At 46.2% G+C, this 19,685-nt stretch overlaps 1 protein-coding gene across 4 annotated transcripts in view; it reads left to right on the forward strand.

The window, feature by feature from the left end:
- The first annotated feature begins 16,514 nt into the window (after positions 1–16,514).
- UNC13B (unc-13 homolog B) overlaps positions 16,515–19,685 on the forward strand; it is a 207,934-nt gene continuing 204,763 nt past the window's right edge. For all 4 annotated transcript variants that reach the window (XM_064735262.1, XM_064735264.1, XM_064735263.1 and 1 more), the window contains exon 1: positions 16,515–16,617. In XM_064735262.1, the coding sequence (XP_064591332.1) occupies positions 16,596–16,617 (22 nt within the window). In that variant the 5' untranslated portion in view covers positions 16,515–16,595. The remainder of the gene's footprint in view (positions 16,618–19,685) is intronic.

The following is a 19,685-nucleotide window of genomic DNA, read 5'->3' on the forward strand; positions in this document are numbered from 1 at the left end:
TATATCCCCATTTAGGTCACTGAAAATGTGGGGTGATGGAAAATCTTTGGTTTCCATACGGAAAGGTCCCATTGCCAGGTTTGGTCAGTGGATGCTGCCTGCTGGCACAAGGTGGCAGCCCAGCCCAGCTTATTTCCAGCAGCACCTTTCAGGGGAGCCTGGGCCCCGGAATGACCTGCTCCTGTCCCGCAAATGTGGGGTGTGTGTCCCCCACGGGGCGCTGCCCTCACCCTGCCAGGGGTCAGAATTACAGGAGGGACAAGTCCTGCTGCAGGGGACAGCCCTGCCTGTGCGCACACAGAGGTGGCATTTTGGCTGTCCTGGCTCTGCTGTACCTTCTGTCTATGAGGGGATGTGGGGACAAGGGACACGCTGGTGGGTAACAGTCCTTCAGCTCCTGGGCTAGAGAGGGCTTGGGGTGACGCCACACCAGGTACACAGCTGCTACCAGAATCTTCTTTCTGAGGGGTTTTCTGAGCAAGGAGCAATGTAAACATGGAGGAAATTAGCCAGCACAGGAAAAGGGAATGATGGGTTCTTCTCTGCCCTCGTGGGAGGGCAGGGACACCTTGGAGTTTGTGATAACCAGTCCAAGGTGAGGGTGTTACAATGCAATTAGACTGTTCATGGGCTTCTCACCCTCATGTGTCCATGCACCTCCAGTAAAGGGATGGAGAGACTTCTTACAAAGCCTGGATGCTGTGGGGACTCCATTGTTTTGCCACCAGTTCTTACCTCTTGGTGTCCACTATATTTCCATATCCTGTTGCTTCCCTCTGAATATGGCAGGCTGGAGTCTGGATTGTGCCTGAAATTCCCTGTGAATATGTTCAATGATACAGCTGTGAGGAGGCATGGCACGTTTCCATTTCTTCCCTCCATCTGTGCTTGCCCTGCAGGTGCATTTTTGTTAAGAACAAGAAGATCTGTGAAGTTCCTGACATGAGATCATTCAGGGGGTCTCCCTGATAGTGCCTGGCTCAGTTTTGGGGTTTAGCCAAAGCTGCTGTTTGTGCATGCATTGCTGGACCGACTCTGTTTTGATGTGCATCCTTTCACGTTTTGTTTGCTCATCTGTAACAGGGACACCTGAGAATGCCATTGGTGTGATAGACCTTCTTAGAGACCCATTTACATTTCCTTTGGGTTTACAGTCAAATCTCATGCCAGACATATTCATGCCTTGTTTTCATCATCTGAGCCTTGACTTCCTAAGGCCAAGAGCTGAGCACCCCCAACCCTTCCTGTCTTTGGAGGGCCCCACTTTCTAGATGCTGCACTTTAATCTTAAAAACCTTTTTTGTGATAGGAGCTGTCCCTAGCTTCTGTAGAAAACTATGGCAGAAATACATGCCTCTCTGAGCAGTTGATCTTCTGCACATCTTAAGCTCGTCTGCATCTACATTTATAGAGGAAACGAGGTCAGAAGGAGCCCATAGAGCCACAGGCCACATCTGAGTAACCTGGTCTAGTGGAAGGTGTTCCTGACGATGGTAGGGGGATTGGAACGAGATGATCTTTCAGGTCCCTTCTGACCTGATCCCTTCTGTGATTTTTTTGTCTGAAGGACAGCCTGCCAGCATTATCAGGGTAGGCTGGGCAGCACCAGGAAGCTGCTGGACTTCCAGAGTGCCTGTGAGCATCCGGAAAAATCCTGTCTGAGCATCCATGTGCAGACAACTGCTCAGTGTGCTCAGATGTGCAAACACACCTAGCACCACAGCGTGGGCATTGCTGCACTCGGGGGGCAGCACATAGCAGAGACAACAAACATCCTGCCCCAAATCACAGATGCTCATGGCCTGTCACCTCTGCTGCACAGGGATGGGACCCTTCCCAAGGTTTCAGTGTGCTGCATGTAGGCACAATGGGAGCTGCTGGCTCCAGCTGGTTTGCTGGACAGAGAAATGCCCACACCGGTTGTTATTTCTGCCTTAGCTTTTCTCACCCAAAGGGACATTTGGGAACAAACTGCTCTCAAACTGGGTCTTTACAGCTCCCAGTGCCTGGCTCTGCCCCTCAGTCCTGTCCTTCATTTCAGGGAATACACTCAATCCCTCACCAGGCTCTTGGGAGGATTGAGAATTAAACGATGCAAAAATCCCTGCCAGCTGCCCGCATGGGGCTCTCGGATGAGTCTCACTGGCTCAGCACAGGCGGGTGCACACGAAACGAGGTCACAGCCACGGGGGAGGCAGAAGCCACGGCCCCCAGCTCCAAGCACCACGGTTGCCCTGTCCCAGGAGCACCTGCCAGGGTGCAGATCCCTGGCAGTGGGCTGGAGAGGCACAAGGGGGCCTGGGGGCTGTCTAAAGCCCTCGCACCCATGTAATGCACCCTGTGCATTACACCGCTGGAGGATGCTGCAGCCATGCTGGCAGTGACTGCAGTGTTTGGGAAGTGGTTTTGGGCTCTCTGAAGAAATTTCCAGCCTGGATGACCTGCCTCCATATCTTTCACACTTAGATCTGGAAAAGTAAAAAAGCCCAAGGAAAAAGCTCCCCCTAGTACAGCTGGTTTGATTTTAGTTCAGAGAGATAAAAATCATTACATCCCATATGTGACGTAGCACTGATAAAACACAGATTCACAGAATAAGCTAAGTTGGAACCTACAAGGACCCACAAGGGTCATCAAGACCAGCTCTTGTTCTTGCATAGGATATCCCTAAGAGTCACACCACATGCCTGGGAGCATTGTCCTAATGCTTCTTGAACTCAGACAGGCTTGGTGCTGTGGCCCCTTCCTCTGTTCCAGTGCTCAGCCACCCTGTGAAAAGAACCTTTTCCTAATATCCAACATAAAACTCTCCTAAAACAACTTAAGGCTATTCTTTTGGGTCCTGTCACTGGTCACCACAGGATGATGATCACTCAAGTGACAGGTTATGTCACCTTATGCCACTAAGTGAGTCCTTTGTGCACCATCTTTAGGCTGTGGAGGCTGAAAGGCACACGCACAACGCAGTTCTCATCAGCAAAGCTTTACAGTGTGAATGCCCGAGGGCCAGGGGAGGAAGAGATCAGCTCTCTTGCTCCAGGTACAGGTGGCTGCACTGCAGTGGGAGGCACTTGGCTACTTTTGGGGGAGCCATTTCCAGGCTGTGCTCTCTAAACATGCTCCACAGGGACAAACTGTTTCCAGGAGCTGGCTTCTTGCCCCAACAGGGCTGGCCCTTTTTCATCTCTGCTCACTGCAGCTGGAATAAACACACAGGGAAGCAGAGGGGTGCATGTAGTTCTCATAAAAATGTTGCACAGTGGCCTTGCATCTACTTTAATGCTGAACGGGTGAGGGAAGAAAAGAGGATAATGTTCATGTATTAAAGTTACAGCCCTTTCCTCCTCTGCTACTAATCCCCATTCAGATTTAATCAGACAAAGAGTCCTCTGGTCTGAGCGATTGCAGCAACAGCCCGCTCCAGAGAGGCTGTGCCTCAGCAGCTGTTGTGCCAGCTCACAATGAAGGCACAAACGTGGCTTTGAGAGGTTGGAATCTGAAACACAGCAGCAGGTAGCGACAATGCCAAGGGGCATTGGGAAAAATGTCAGCCAATGCCACACGGATCTGTGCCGGATAGCTGAGCTAACCAGTCAGGTTACATTTTGGGAGTGTTGCAAGAGGAGTGTGGAGGGATGCTAAAAACCCCAAAGATGACAGGCAGATAGTGGAGAACTGGGAGAGCTGGATGAAAAATGTAGGAGGTTCATGTGGTTTCTCTTTAGGACTGCATCAGCCAGATGGGTCCAACATTTGGCAGGAAAAAGATCCTTTGCCACAGAGTTCAGAATAGCTCAGATTGGAGTTTTGAACAGACTCATTTGTGTGAGGGAAGGGGGAAAGAGTAGTGGTATTCTGAAGGAAGGCACTGCAAGACCTTGGCCAGGAGGACATGGTTTGAAGTTGACATATTGGTTATGGTCTGAAAAATTGGCAGGATAATAATTCTGTACTCCACCATGGAAGGACTTTGTGAATATGAAGAGCTCTGCTCTAGCTGGGTTGAATTTGAGGCCACAGGATATATCTGTGAGGAGAAAATTGTAGGATATCAACGTTTGTTTTGTACAAAGAAGTCTTGGTCTGGGACAAAAAGAAATCTGTGACCATGATGCTTTATGAGGTGGTGCTATATTCAGAGGAAAAGCATTAGATTCATCTCTTCTGACATTTGCCTTCCTCTGAGCTAAGGTTCCCAGGCTTCCCTAATGGTCAGTAAAAGGAGGTATTTTCAGGGCATCTAACCTAGTTTGAATATTCTTTTCAGGGTGAGGAGGACTGTTATGAAAAAGTGTTTGCATGGATTATAAAGAGGGACACAATGGGGGAGCTCAGAGACACCCAGACTGCAGACGCCTGCTTTTGCTAAATCCTGACCCAGAGAGAATCTTACAGAAGCCTAGGGGCATTCCTGATCCAAAGAACAATGAGGGAATGAGCAATAAGAATACAAAACACTGAATCTGATGGCAAACAGGGTCTCCAGGAGAAAAGTGTGGTCAATGACCCAGAGGTGACAAATGAGAGAGGACAAAGCATCTGCTCACCCTGCAATACTGCAGCAGGACTGCAGCAGGACAAAGACAGGGCTAGAAAATGTTCTCAGAACCTTTGCCAAGGAACAGAGCAGTTCACAAAATCACAGAATCAGAGAATATGCTGAGTTAGAAGGGACCCACAAGGATCATTGAGTCCAACACTTAGCCCTGCACAGGACACCCCAAGAGTCATACCATACGATGCCTGAGAGCATCGTCCAAAACTGTATGTTTGCACAAAATCAGTGTCAGGTTAAAGCCAGATCTCCTGCTTTTGCTCCATGGCCAAGGCCCTGCCATACCCCATACCTGTCAAACAGCAAAAGCTGCCTGAGTGGTGGTATAAGCACTCAAAAACATGGAAATTATGAGGCTGAGAGCATCCAAAGCTGATGGTTTTGGAATAAGGTGCAAGGACAAGTTTTGAGAAGCCCCTGTGTGCAGAGGTGAAGTCCTTTGTCTTCCTTTGATGCTGTGAGAGAGCCGCCAGCTCCCAGCTGCGCTGCTTGCTTGGCTTTTGGCCAAGACTCCGAAGTGTATCACAGCCCCCCTTTCCTTGCTGTTGGGAGGGCCTCCTGGTTTGGCTGACAGCCTAACACACACCTAAAGCACTAGAAAAGCTCTGCCCTTCCTTACAGAAAGATAAGATATGGTAACAGTTGCCAGCTCCCCCATCCCCACCTCCAGACGTAATTAGTACTAAAACTTAGTGCCTGTGGGGTTGGCTTCAGAGCACCCTGCAGTTATATGTTTTGGTCTGTGAACACTCACTCTGCCAGCATGGAATTGGTGAGGCCACATGGCAGAACTCCCACTAAATGACACCAGAACGGGGTAGTTTCCTGGTAAATCCTCAAATTATAAGCAACACCCAAGAAACAAATTAGGTTCAACCTACAGGGCTCCTAGATACCTCCAGCCACTGAAACCTCCAGATCCTGCAGGGAAACATACCCTTTATTGCTGCTTGGTGTTGTCTCAACAGATCTTTGCACAAAAAAGCAGAACTTGGGCTTCTCAATAATAGGGAGACCTCTAGAGCAACTTGTCTACCTTATGGGAAGGTGTATTTAGATAGGAATGCTTTTCTTCTACATCTGTGTTGTCTCTGTAGGGTACCCTAATGCCAGAATATCAGTGGCTTTTTTGCAGTCAGGCTTGTAATGGGTGATGGATGCTGCCTGCTGCCATCAGCCTGAGGAACTGGGTTTTCCCCTGTGGATGTGTCAGCCAAGGCTTGGCTTTAAGGAGATTCTGGATGAGGAATACAGCACCAGTGTCACCATATGGGAACAGGAGGTGATAGCTGGCTGGATGAGAGCTGTAGACTGGAAGGGAACTGCTGGGTATGGGAAGAGGCAGACAAAGGATAAAAGTCCTATGATAGAAGCAAAAATTGCTTTATCTGGCATCTTTGTGAGACATCAGCATTTTTGTATGACACAAATATTCCACGGTACATAAATGACTGGCAATTAAGGATAAAAAGGCAGGGGAAAATTATGGTATCTGACTAAAATTTCCTGCATTTTGGATGCTGACTTTTCTTAGATTTGTGTAGTTGCAAGTGACCATTTTTCCAAGCAGAATTTTCTGTGTTAATGCATGTAGCTCTGAACATGAAAGCAAACAACATCTGGAAGCAAACTACTTATGACGAGTGCCATTAAGAATTTCAATCTGGAAACCACAAAATGATCCCTAGCACATGTAAATGACTCTGCCAATCTGTTTCTTTCCTACCCACTAAGCATGACAATGACACTGTGTTTATTTTCCTGGCTGGGGGTCTTGCTGCTTACCTCGGCTTTATGAGCAGGCTTCAATCAGCACCTCCCTAGCGGAGAGATGGCAGGAGGACTCCCACTACCACAGGCAGTACCCCAGCCACACAGGCAATACCATCCTAAAGGAAAGCGTGTGAAGCGAAGCCATTCACAGCACCACAGAATCCAGACAATCCCACTGCTATGGGCAGGAACACCTTCTGCCAGACCAAGTTGCTCAGAGCTCCATCCAACCTGGCCTTGAACACTTCCAGGGACATCCATAAATTCTGTAGGCAACTGTGCCAGTGCCTCACTACCCTCACAGTAAAGAATTTCTTTTTAATAAATAAACCTACCCTCTTTCGGTTTGAAGGCATTCCCCTTTGTCCTGTCACTGCATGACCTTGTGAAAAATACCTCTCCATTGTTCTTGTTGGCTCCCTTAAGGTACTTGAAGGCCTCAATAAGGTCACTCCTAAGTCTGTTGTTTTCCAGGCTGAACAATTCCAGCTCTCTCAGCCTTTCCTCATAACAGAGCTGTTCCATCCCTCTGATCACCTTGGTAGCTCCTCTGTGCTGGCTGCAGCAGGTCCCTGTGGTTCCTGTGCTGGGAGCCCAGGGCTGGATGCAGTGCTCCAGGTGGGTCTCAGCAGAGCAGAGCAGAGCAGAGGGGCAGAATCCCCTCCCTGCCCTGCTGCCCACGGGGCTCTGGGTGCAGCCCAGGACACGTTTGGCTCTCTGGGCTGGGAGTGCCATGGCTGGGCCATGTGCAGCCTCTCACCCACAGCACCCCCAAGCCCTTCTGGGCATGGCTGCTCTCTCTTCATTCCATAGCCTGTGCTGATTCCCTAATCTCTGGAAGCATTTAGTCTCCCACTGGCAATGGAAACAGCCTTGAAAATGACTAGAAATTCTAAAACCATCAAATAATTTAGAGTCAGGCTCCCTAGGGAAGTGTAAGGGCATATGCAAACGGTTACCTAATCACAGTCTAATTACCCAACTGGAATTTGGCCAGGATGCTGAGACTGCGAGTAGTACCCTAAGGAAAGGGTTTTAGGGTCTCTGATGAGTGCATACACTTGGGATCCTGGCTCTGTACACTTAGCAGGAATTGTAGAGGAGCAGAAAGCATGCCTAGTACTGCCAAAAAGCCACTCTGGGCTAAGCAAATGATATTGCAGGTTGGTTACTTCTTCACAGCCTCATACTTCTAGAAATTAGACAGCCACCTCTGCCTTCCAGCAGCTTTTAGACTCCCCAGGGATTAACTGGCAGGGACAGCTTTTGGTTCAGATGGTGGACCAAGGCTTAACCTTCTGCTGGGTGTCCCTGTCATGATCTTATCAAATTATATTGATGGATGTCACTACAGACTGCATGGCTTCAGTGCCCAGATTTGAGAAACTTCAGCGACGAGGAAAGGGAATGGCATCTCAGCAGACTGGGCAAGTTTGTTTCCCATAGGTGATGGGAGGCTAGACCTGAGCAGCTCTCCAATCCCTCCTACACCACTCTGCTTTCCACTGAGGCATCTGGCCCTATCTCAATGGCATTACTGCGCTGTTGACTTTTCCTCCAGGATTGTTTTACTTTTGTGTGTGTCCCTTTCCTCAGTGAGAATCTTGCACAAGGCAAGACCTGGCAAACTCAAGTCAGTTAAAGGCATTTCTTGCATCCCTGCTCTGACTGTAGGCTCTGAGAGAAGCTGCAGCTGAGCCCTTCTTAGGCAGATGGGAAGAGAAGAGGGAGAAGCAGGGAGGGAAATGACAGCCCTGGAATCAAGCAGGTGCTCTTTAGCATGGAGATGGGGGTTGAGGGTGTTGGTGGTCCCTGCTCCCTCCCTTTGAGTGGGATCAGACAAGTCTCCCAGGTTTGCTGAGGGATGGCTGTGGAGTCATGGTGCAGTGAGGCTCAGGGCTGCCCCATCACCCCACAGTTATAATCCAGTGATCAGGGACTGCTTACCCTTCAGCTTTCACAGCTTCCTGCCAAGGCAAACCATGATCCTTGCAGACCCCTTATCACAGTGCCAATGTTTAAATACCCTATCTGTCCCAGGCTGTTTCCCTCCAACCTTTGCTGATTTTCCTAAGCAACTTTATGTAACCAGCTGGGCTGGATTTCCATGAGCATACAGCAAAGGCTTATTGACTTTTTTTGTTGTTTTATGACAGAAAAGAAAGTTGGAAGAGCAGTTTTCTTTTTTTTTAAATTACATTTTATTTCTTTTTATCCTTGGCTCTCAGAAGAGGCTCAAAGAATTAATGGATGATGTCCATTCTTATTGCAACATAAAAATATAATATCCAGCCCAAGAAATACAAGAAATTTGGGACTGTTAGCTACAGTTTTGAATTTTGTTTTTGTATTTGCATTTTATCAACTTATTTCATTCAAAGATGCAAACTAGTCCCCAGATGATACCCATCCTATTAATGGTGCTTCTACATGGAAGATTTCAAGAGGATCCTCTATTTCAGTTATTTCAAGACTCACCCTCTCAGACCTGCCTTCAGAGATAGAAGGTGAAGTTCAGGAACAGGGTAATAAAGAGTTATGGTTCATAAAACAACTTTCAGGCTGTATTGTTGCATGTTTTGTGACTTATCTCCACCTGCAGTTCGCTCTGTTATTAAGCTGCCCCACAGCTGCCAGGCATACTGTATTGTGGAAACAGGTATGTAAAATCTGAAGAGTCCTTAATTTTTATTTTTTGTTTCAAAAAAGTTTTGAGGGAGTAATGGGAAAAAATTACAATGTGGACAGTGAGATATTTCTTAATTACTTGTTAATGCTTGTCTTACACTGCAGCAATCAGCAGCAGAGTGCTAGACATTGCATGGGCATTTAGTGAAATGGATAAGCTTCTCTTATCTTTGCATTTAAAATTCTTTTAAAAAGGATTTTTCTAAATACTTTGGAAATGGGCAAAAAGGGGACTGAGAATGTGAACTAGAGAGACTCCTGGTGAACGGGGGAGAACAGAACTGCAAAATGCTTGCTTTTTGCACATCCCTTTGAGGAGGCTGGTGGCAAAAATGTCACAACAGGGCTTTTACTCCACTATTGCAGCTCCAGAAGCTTGGAGAAGGGAGGGCCAGCTTGTCTGCTTTCCCCTTTTTCTTCAGGTAGCAGGAAGGCAGGGTACACGTGTACACTGCTTGAACTCCAGCACTATGGAAAAATTTAGCTGGAAGGTTAAACAGCCTGTTTGCATAGGAAGTGTCAGTCACTTGGCCTCATCTAGAGGGCTGATGGCTCTACTGAGCTGTGTGAGGTTGGCCCTTCCCTGCTATGTACTTTATTCCTCCAGAAAGTAATTTTACAAGAGCACTATTTTGCTCTTGTAAAATTCTCTGACAAAAAACATGTTATACATAAATACAGTTAAATACCCTCCCATTTTTTTCAAGGGTCTTGCCAAAGCATTTTTTTCTCTTTTAATATAGAAACCTCTCTTCTGCCCCTGCTGCTCTCAGGTACACTATGATGAAAAATCACTCCAGAGAGAAGAAACTCTCAGCTGCCCCACAGCAAAGTGAAAGACATCCAATTTTCTGCCTGTGATACTCTTTCCTACAGGTTGACTGACTTGGTGGTGTTGACTATGGTGTTGGGATGGTGATGCCAGTCAAGCAGGCAGAAGAACCCTTTGTGGTCTCACAGTGCTTCTTCCTCAGAACCAATTGCTTCTGCTGTGTTTGCCAACAATTTCAACTTTGACAAATAGCTCCTCTTTTATGTCTGACAAATGTTCATCTTCAAAGAATAAAAACCACAAAAGCAAGAGAAAAGCTACTCCCCTAGGCTCCTCTGTTGAAGAATAACCTTCTGCACTGCTCAAAGATCTGCTAATGTGAACAGAACAGTAACTGAAGACACAGCTGTAAGCCAGGAAACAAGCCTAGGCGGGCTAAGGGGATTTTGCACCTTGCCAAGTTCCTAGTGGTTCTTCTTGGAAAGGGAAAATACCTGATTTGCTTGAAATAAAATATTTATTGACTCCCTTTTAAGAGGAAAGCCACGACTCAATTTAGACATGAATCCAGTCAAAGAGCAGTATGGAACAACAGAAGGGGTGTCACCTGCTCCTGTAGAACCAGAAGGTGACCATCTCACAGGACTCCACAGATCCGTGTAGCTGATCTGTGGCACCACAACCAGGCAACACTGCTTTTATCCTGATGTGACCAGCTGTGCACAAGACATGCCACTTGTACTTGAGAAGTGCTAACTCAAACTGAAAAGGTGAAAACACAATACAGTCAGAAACAGGAATCTCTAGACTTTTTTTGAAAAAATACTTTTTTTTTTTTTAATCTGAGAAAGCAAAATTAGAAGATGGAGTTGCTGGCTCATGTCTAAATATTAGAAAGACAGAAACACTACTTTAACTGAAGGGTGAAGCTGGCAGAATGATGAATATGAGTATGTTGGGATGTTGGAGCAGTTCCTGTAAAGTGCCATGGCAAATACCCAAACTGTTCGTAAAGGAGAAAGAGCTAGGGAAAATGGGCAGTGTGACTGTAGGAACAGGGGTTCTGATCCCAGGGGTCTCTTCAGTCCTGTGTCCCATATCACTATCAGACTGCCAGACAGTATGTATGTGTTGAGGAGGGGATAATTAAGCTAAATGCAGCCAAGAATAAATATTGCTCAAAGTACAGTATTTTTGCTGATCAAAATGATCCTTTCAGCCTAAGGCAGAGGCTTTCAGGGCACCTGAGCACACTTTAGCTTGTGGATATGCTACAACAGAAATCGTGTGTCCACCAGGATCAGGGAAGTGATTGTGCCTCTGTATTTGGCACTGGTGAGACCACACCTTCTGTCCTGTGTCCAGTTCTGGCCCCTCAGTTCAGGAGGAACATTGAGGTGCTGGAGTGGGTCCAGCTGGAGCTGGGAAGGGGTCTGGAGTCTGAGGAGGAGTAAATGAAGGAGCTGGAGGTGTTTAGCCGAGAGAAAAGGAGGCACACAGGGAGCTTATCTCTGATAAGAGTGGTATTGCTCTGACAGTGACCTGAAAGGAGGGTGTAGCCAGGTGGGGGGCAGTCCCTTCTCCCTACAGCCAGGGACAGGTCGAGAGGACATATTCCCAAACTCTTTAAGGAGAGGTTTAGGTTGGACATTTGGAGAAATTCCTTCACAAAAGAGGAGATTAAACACTGGAATGGGCTCTCCAGGGAGGTGGTGGAGTCACTGTCCTTGGAGGTGTTTAAGGAAAGACTGGACATAGCCCTTTGTGCCATGGTCTGCTTGACACAGTGGTGTTAGGCCACAGGATGGACTTGATGATCTCAGAGGTCTTTTACAACCTGATTGATTTAACGATTCTGTGATACCTGCTTTTGGAAAAGCAGCAATAGTGGCACATTGCATGCTGGCTAGGTGAGGGATCAATCCTAGCATGTTTGGTTAGATCCCAGGGAATTATCCCTGGTGGGGTCTCTACTTTGCTTTGCAGCTCACTGCTTGGACAGACAAAGTTGAAATTGTTGGCTACCCATGTGTGGAGCTCTGGGTGTAGTCTGCAGTAAAATCCTAGTGTATTGCTCAAGGAAAACTGCCTCAACATGAACAAGAAATGCCATGTCTGGGATGCTTGGGATAATTGGATGAGAAATGGGTTCAGTTCTATCAACTCTGCCATGAGCAGTTGAAAGACTTTTCTGCAGAGCAGCTGTAATTGAAAGATCAGTTCCCATGGAAGCTACTCTCATGTAGAGGGGTTTTGCCCTGAGATGAAAGGACCCCTCTTGCTTCTCCAGCCTTTTGAATATGCATTTGTAATCTAAAAGCTGGCAGGGCTCTTTGTGATGTTTTAAATGGTTATGCAGTGACAATGTTCATGCATCTCATCATCCCTAATGTATTTATAATCAGGACACCCTTTGATACCTGCTTCCTTAAAAATAATCCTCACCTCCATTTTGTGGGTGGAAAATTAAGGCACAAAACCTGAAGCCTACCCAAGTGGTCATGCTGTGCACGGAGGAAAGCTAAATGGCTGCAGAGTTCCTGAGCATGCCAAAAGGAAGGGCTCAGTACAGGGACTTGAGGGTTGGACAGGACAGCTGGGGGGGCTCTGCTTCAAGAGGCAATTAAAATTAAGCCACTGATTAATGCCTCAAATTTCCAGACCACTGTCACTTCTAGATGTCATCAATCTTTAGGAAAGGACAAGACTGGGACACTAAAAAGAGGATGTTCCAAGTTGCAGCCCAGAGTTTGGCTGCTTGTTTGGTAGGGGCTGATGCCCTGTCACCTTGCTACAGGTGCAGAATGTTACCCATTCCCTAACCTTTAAATTGTTTTGAACATTTTTGAGTGTTAAAAGCAACATTATAGTTCATGTATAGTTGAGAGGGTGGCAGGCTGCTTCCCTGTACATTTCAGTGCATGCATAGTGTTTTTAAGCTAGTGCACTGACTAAAGGCTGCAATCCATCCCAGAGAATGGTACATTTCAAGATGTTACTCAAATGTGTATTGCACACAGGTAAACCACCACATCATGTTGTCCCCTAGTGGTTGTGCAAATATTACATTTTATTAATAAATAAATAGATCAGAAATACCAGTGAAAGCCATTTCAGTAGCCAGTTATTTTACAGTCAAATAAATCTGAGGGCTGCCTCCCAATATCAGAATATCAATCAACTGCTTAGTCTATATTCAGCACTGAATTCCTGCCAAATGTCATAGGGTAAATTAAAAGCTTTTTTTTCCTTATCTTTAGAGCTTAGCCCCAAAAACCAGGTCTGAGATGATTTTTTTTTGTCAGTTGCGTAACAGTAAAAATGGTTTAGCAGATCTAAACCCTTTCATTTAAAATAAAGCCCATGTGGGTTCGCTATACACTGACTTTCAGCCTGACCCATTCTCTAGCAATAAATGCAAAACTCAAAAAAATGCAGAACAAGAAGAGAAGAAGCAAACACAGTTTATGCAGACTGCAAATATAACTACAGTATTGCTCTCTGAACAGGGAAAGTAGAGCAAATAGGCAGGTATAAAACAGCTGGTAAGCTGCAGTGACTGGAGTATCACCCATTTATTACTTTCCTATTCAACAGCAGGTGAACTCAGACCAATGGCTGGGGTCTGAGTAACAGAGAAGATTAACTCTTGCTCTTCAGGGAGTAAAAAAATCAGGTGTCACTTTGGAGTTGACAGTAATGCCTTTGTTTTGTGTTTGCAGAGTACCTTTTGTTGTTCAGGAAGGCAGATATTCTCTGTGTGTATAGAAGTTACTGTAGTGTGCTCACTGCACTGTGTTTTTTCTCCTTAATTTAGCAGAAGCCACCAATTAAAAAAAAAGTACACTGCTGATGGAGTGTGCTGCCTGTGCTACCAGAACACACTATCAGCTGCACAATTTAGATCTGGTCTGCTGCAACAGTTTTTAGGGGTTTGCTTCTAGTTAAGCATTTGTGAACCTGACACTCCCTTTTGTGGATTTTTAGAAACAAACTTGGAAAGATCAGCCATATTTAACAGCTTGAGAACAGCACAGAACTTGGGGTTTTTTAAGCCCTCTTTCTACTGCAGCTTTTCTATCTCTAAGCTATTTTTTGTATTTATGATAACAATGCCCAGAGGAAGAACTAAAAACAATAACAGAGCAAAATCCATTGGGGAGTGTCACTTCAGCTGGGAAAACATAAGGAAGTTGATTTCAACGAGCAAGCATAATGTAGAAAAAGGTAACTCTACCATGCAGAAGTTTTGCAGCAATGACTTTCTCTTCCAGCCTATCTGAGATGGAAAGGAGAGGAGACAGACACACAAGTAGAAACAGATTTCTTTTGATTAGACAAAGTCTGGTAAAACATTTACGTCTAATTAGACCTCAGAACTGCAGGGAAATCATAACATCTGTGATAACCCCAGCATTCACCGTTACTGCTGGTGGTTAGAGATCTCATCCTAGCTACAAGACACTTAATTGCCGCACTTGCTAATAACCTATTACTATGATTTTAAAATGCATATGACATCATCTGCCCTTGATGAGATAATTTTCCTATTCTGGTAGCATTTACAAGCTGTGGGCAAGATAGGGACTTGCTGTACCAGGTGCTGTGTGACGCATTCTGTGACAATTATGGTCTCGAATGTTTTAATTTTTAAATTAGGACAGGCAGAGCAATGGGGCCCAGTAAAGGGAGGAGAGCAGTCATGATGAGATTGTGTGGTTGTGGCAGAAATTAGTTTATGTACAGTTCAAAGGATTTTGTTTGCAACAAGGCTGCAAAGAAGACAGGAAAGGAAAGGCATCAGGGCAGCTCATGGACGCCTGAGCACACCTTTTGCTAATGAAAACCTCTGAGGCTCTGAAGAAATGCAAAGGAGCAGAAGAGATGTGAAAAGGCCAGGGCACTACACCCTGAGACACATGGGAGGTAAATAATGATGGACTTTGCAGAGTGAAACACTAACTTCTCTTCAAGTTAACTAGGAAGTCAGAGGCCCCAGCTCACAGGTGGGGCAGCCTGGGATGAGGTACTGCCACAATGCAGAGTCTGCTGCTGCATGTGATAAACTCACAGAGAGGCAAAGCAGAGCTTTTGAGGAGTCTAGCAGCATTTCAGCAGCACTAAAGCCACTTCAGGGGCAAGAAGAGGAGATTTCTTCCTTGGCTGCCTCAGTGCTGGCACTTGCAGCTCCCTGCACTGACAGTTCCCATTCACACTGCTAAGTGGAAGTGTTCCCAGTCCCTCGAGTCTGCCTTTGGTAACACCCTTAGCACACAGTCTGGTTGATTGTTTGCAGGAATATCATAGTTTATCCTTACAAGTGGTTCCTCTTGGTATCTCAGAGATATGTATGTTTTTGACACATTCCCTTCACTGATGCACTTCTGGGCAGCAAACATAAAAGCAGAAATATCTGCTGTGCAGAAATTACATCTCCCTTATCTAGGTGTGAACCTTGGGAAGGATGGCTGGTTTTTGAAATACCCAACTAGGAGTCTTGTCCTTCACACTCTCTGCAGACTTTGGAGTTGTTCTAAACATTAACTGAATAGCAATCCCATTATACGACATTTTGCTGTTGAGTTTAAATTTTTGAAATTATTTGCTAGATCTTCTGTTTGGAACTAGAAGCACATTCTGCAGTGTTGTGGCTATTTATAGTTTGGGATGAAGCAGCACTAAAAGCATTAGAGGCAATCAGAGAAAACTGCTAGAACTGGACTCAAGGGAAACCACCTCAGGAGGTTCTTTCTGCAACAGGCAGCTGACCTGTGAACTGCTCAATCAGAAGATGAGGACGCAAACTTCTGGAGGGGTCTGAGATAGACTAGATAGGCAGAGAGCTGGGCTGGGCATTACCAGCCACACAAACAGGAGGGTTCTGGAAACCCTCAGAGCTGGCTGGCCATTGTAGCTGGAAGGGTACGGAGACAGCTTTAGGACACAGTAATCACATCTGCTTGTCCCGCTTTTCCCTAAATGTCGGTTTATGGCTTTTTCCATGTGTGGGGGAGATACAGACAGCTGCTGCTGTGCATCAGTTGAGATTCTTCATCACCAGCTGAGCTCCTTCATCAGCAGTGGAGATGGGGAAGGGCCTTGAGGGGAAGCCCTCCATGTGAGGAGTGGCTGCGGTCACTTGGCCCGTTTATTATGGAGGAGACTGAGGGGTGAGCTCATAGCAGCTTACCTCTTCCTCAGGAGGGGAAACAGGCCAGGCACTGATCTGTTCTCTTCAGTGACCAGTGACAGGACCTGAGGGAATGGCCTAAAGTTGTGTCAGGGGAGGTTTTGGTTGGGTTTTGGGAAAAAGTTCTTCACCCAGACAGTGGTTGGGCACTGGAACAGGCTCCTCAGATAAGTGGTCACAGCACCAAATCTGACAGAGTTCAAAACGCGTTTGAACAATGCTCTCAGGCACATGGTGGGATTTTTGGGTTGAGCTGTGCGGGGCCAAGAGCTGGACTCGATGATCCCTAAGGGTCCCTCTCAATACAATCCAAAATTCTTACGCTAGCACCTCGCAACCTGTCCGAGCACTCCAGCGAAGACACATCCAGGGCGTTCCTCCTCCACTGAGTTCCCTCACCTTTCGGGAGCGAAACAAAAGCCTGAAAAGAAGAGAGACAAGCAGCACAGCCCCGCGCCCGAGCGCAGCCCGCCCGGCCGGCCGCGGGCTCCCCCTGACGCGTCCGTCGTCACTCGGCCCTGCCCCGGCGGGACGGCCCCGCCCCGGCTGAGGCGCCGCCGCCGCCCGGTGTCCGCGGGGCGGCATGAGGAGAGCCGGGGGCGGCTGCCGGGGCCGCCATGTCGCTGCTCTGCGTGCGAGGTGAGCGGGGCGGCGGCGGCGGCGGAGCGGGGGGACACGCCTGGGCAGGGTTTGGCTTTGTCCTGGGTGAAGTGGGTTTCAGCCTCCCTGGAGCGGGGACGGGCGTGCCGGTGCCTCCCCGCCCTGAGCCGCGGGCGGCCGCGGCCCGGGCCGCCACCTGCACCCCTGGGCCGGAGGTGCCGCATGGCGAGGGAGCAGGTGCGGGTCCAGGAGCGGCGGTCCCGGCCGGGAAGGTCCGGGGCCCCGGGAGGAGCCGTGGCTGACTTTGGGAGTTGGCTCGGACACGAGTTGAATTGCCCAGTGAACGGCGCGGGCAGGAAGCAGGCTGCTGTCACTCCGTACACTCGCCCTAGAGTGTGCTTTGTTATTTCGCATACATTCCTAATTACCTCCTCATGCTGCTATCGAGCCTCGTCCCCTTGCTGAACAGGTTGCAGGAAGCCGGCACTTTCTCTGCTCAGCGGATTATAGTGCTGTCTCCGGTTTCCCATTTCTTGCTGCCTAGCGCTAAAAAATAATGATAAAGAAATCCGTGGGGGAAACCATCTGCCAGGGCTCACGCCGCTGGGACGTGTCTCCCTGCACTGAACGCCGCGGTCACCGGGCGTCCCCGAGCGCAGCCGTGCCCTGCGGCTTAAAAGTGTAGTTTTAATGTTCTCAGCTCCTTTGCCAGGAATGATAAAAAAACTGGCACTGCTGGCAGTTCAGCTCTTCTTTTACACACACGGGTTTATTGATAACAGCGCCCTATCCGGCTGTTCTTCACTCTTTTGAGTCAAAAGCCCTGTGTTGGTGATGGTATAAGTTGCCCAACAGAGCATCTTGAGATGTGTTCTTCTGGGGAGAGCGCTGCTTTTGGGGAGTGTTTCTGAATTAAGTTTCAGCTCTTTTATTAAACACATGTTTTGTTTAAGGGAGAGGTGCGCAAGTGCAAAGTTTATCTTAAATATGGTTTTTTTACACTTCTGTGTAAACTGTGAAGTGCAGACTTGTCTAGCCCATTTGGAAGGTTTTGTCAAAATTTCTTCATTGAAGAAATTCTTATTAGCCGGAGGATGCTTATGTGTGTTACAGGGTTTTTAAAATTCTTTTTGGTGGTTTATCCTCAAAATGTTTCCAGAGTGTCCTTGAAAGTAATATGGGTTTGATACCACTTGAAGCTGATTGTCTTAAGAATGTATTTTCATGCTGTTCACGAGAAATAGTGAAAGAACATGAACTGAATGATTGAGCTGCTGAAAGTGTCTTCTGTTTTCAAGGTGTTTATTCTTGATCTGTAGAGTTTTTAGGACAAAAGCATTTCAGGAGCCTGGAATGGTGTGCTTTTGTGTTTCTTTTATTCTTTGTTTGTGTGAAGAGCTAAAGAAGAAATTTGAGGTGGCTGGTGAGTTTGTGTGAAGAGTTACTGTGAAAATTTTATCTTCCATTTCCATCTGCTGTGTGAAGACAGTAGAAGACACGAGAATTCATTTAAATAGATGATACTGAACAACTTTGTTATAAGATTGCAGAATGTAGTCAATTTACTAAACATCAAGAAACATGTTTTCTGAAATAGGCATGACTGAAAGGATGAGCTGATGAGATCTCACAAGAAGCAACTATCTAACATGATATGGAAGTATGTTGAGGTGGAGCAGTGTGAAAAACAAAACAGATACCAGGAGCTGAGATAAAACAACAGAGGGAAGGAGGAAGCGGCTTTATTAATTGTTACTTTTTTTAAAAAGCCCAACAAAATGGCACTTCTCTTGATTCTTTTACCTTTCCACCGAAATGAACTAATCTTGTTGAGACAGCAGGGAGCTGTTAGTAAGAAAGTTGGAAAAGCTGGTTTTTTTTCTATTCAAAATGGTACACATATAAGACTACATAGTAGTGTGGGGTTGGATGATGTAGAGCTGAGACTAACAAAGACAGACAACAAAAACCCCCATGGAATAAATGTAGGTGATTGGGACACTGTTCATAGTATCTGGATTGCAGTTTTCCATATAAAGGAAAATGTGGAAAAAGCTGTAAGTGTCAGCATCACAAGAAGCCTGCCAGTGAGAAGGATAGTGTTTTAATTTATTGATTTATTTTGCAGCCCCCTTGAATTGTGTGCATTAATAGTATTTTAATGAATCGCTAATCTAAAACAGTGCTCAGTGTTTGTGACCAAACGTGTCTGGGTGCTGCCTTTGTTCCTGAAAGACCAGCTAACATATATGTCTTCTTGATGTCAAGTGCTACATTTCTCTTAATTTCTTGGAGAACAAATAATTTTTTGTGTATGTGTTCTTTTTTCTTTTCCCCCTTTGTTTGTTTTGGTTTGTTGTTTGTTTTATTTGTTGTTGTTTTGTTATGTGGCATTTTTTGTTTGTTTCTTTGGTGTATTTTGTTTGCTTTGTTCTGTTTTTTCCAGAATCATTGAGCTGTATCTGCCATAGAAATAGGAAACACCTGACAGAAAATCTAAGCTCAGAGGAATTGTGAGTCTGGGCTTGTCTGCAGCAGTTCAGGGGATGTGTGAAATAAGCCAGTGGTAATGGGCTGTTGTAGGAGCAAATTAAGGGATTCTTTTGAAGCAGGAAAATATGCAGCGTGTGTAAGTGAAGTGAAGGAGAAAAGAAATCCTGAATATTACATGATTGAGGCTTTTAGGAGACTTCTTTGTATTTTGATTCCACTGCTTAAGTGCAAGAGAGGTTGCATACACTCCTGTTCAGAGCAGCTGTGTCTGGATTATGTCTGATAATCTTCTCTTGGCATAGTTTGCTTTATTAGTTTGCATTTAGTGTTGTATTTGTGAAAATAGTACATATTAAATAAAACTAATCCCAGGGAAGCAGTCTAGTTTTTCACATCACTCTTGCATTTTTAACTTTCTTGGCTCTCTCTTGTAACTGTTGATTTTACCCCACATCTAAATTAGATAAAATTTATTTTCCTGATCTTTCCTGTCTCCTGAATTGGTGATGGGAATAACTGCTGTCTCAGCACAGCTTGCAGGGGTCATAGTAAAGTGGGCCCTGCTGAGGCTGGATCACTTGGTCACTGGCTCTGTTTATCACTGTCCTGACACA

This window comes from Zonotrichia leucophrys, chromosome Z (assembly GCF_028769735.1).
Source record: "Zonotrichia leucophrys gambelii isolate GWCS_2022_RI chromosome Z, RI_Zleu_2.0, whole genome shotgun sequence".
In the NCBI taxonomy this organism is placed as follows: domain Eukaryota; kingdom Metazoa; phylum Chordata; class Aves; order Passeriformes; family Passerellidae; genus Zonotrichia; species Zonotrichia leucophrys.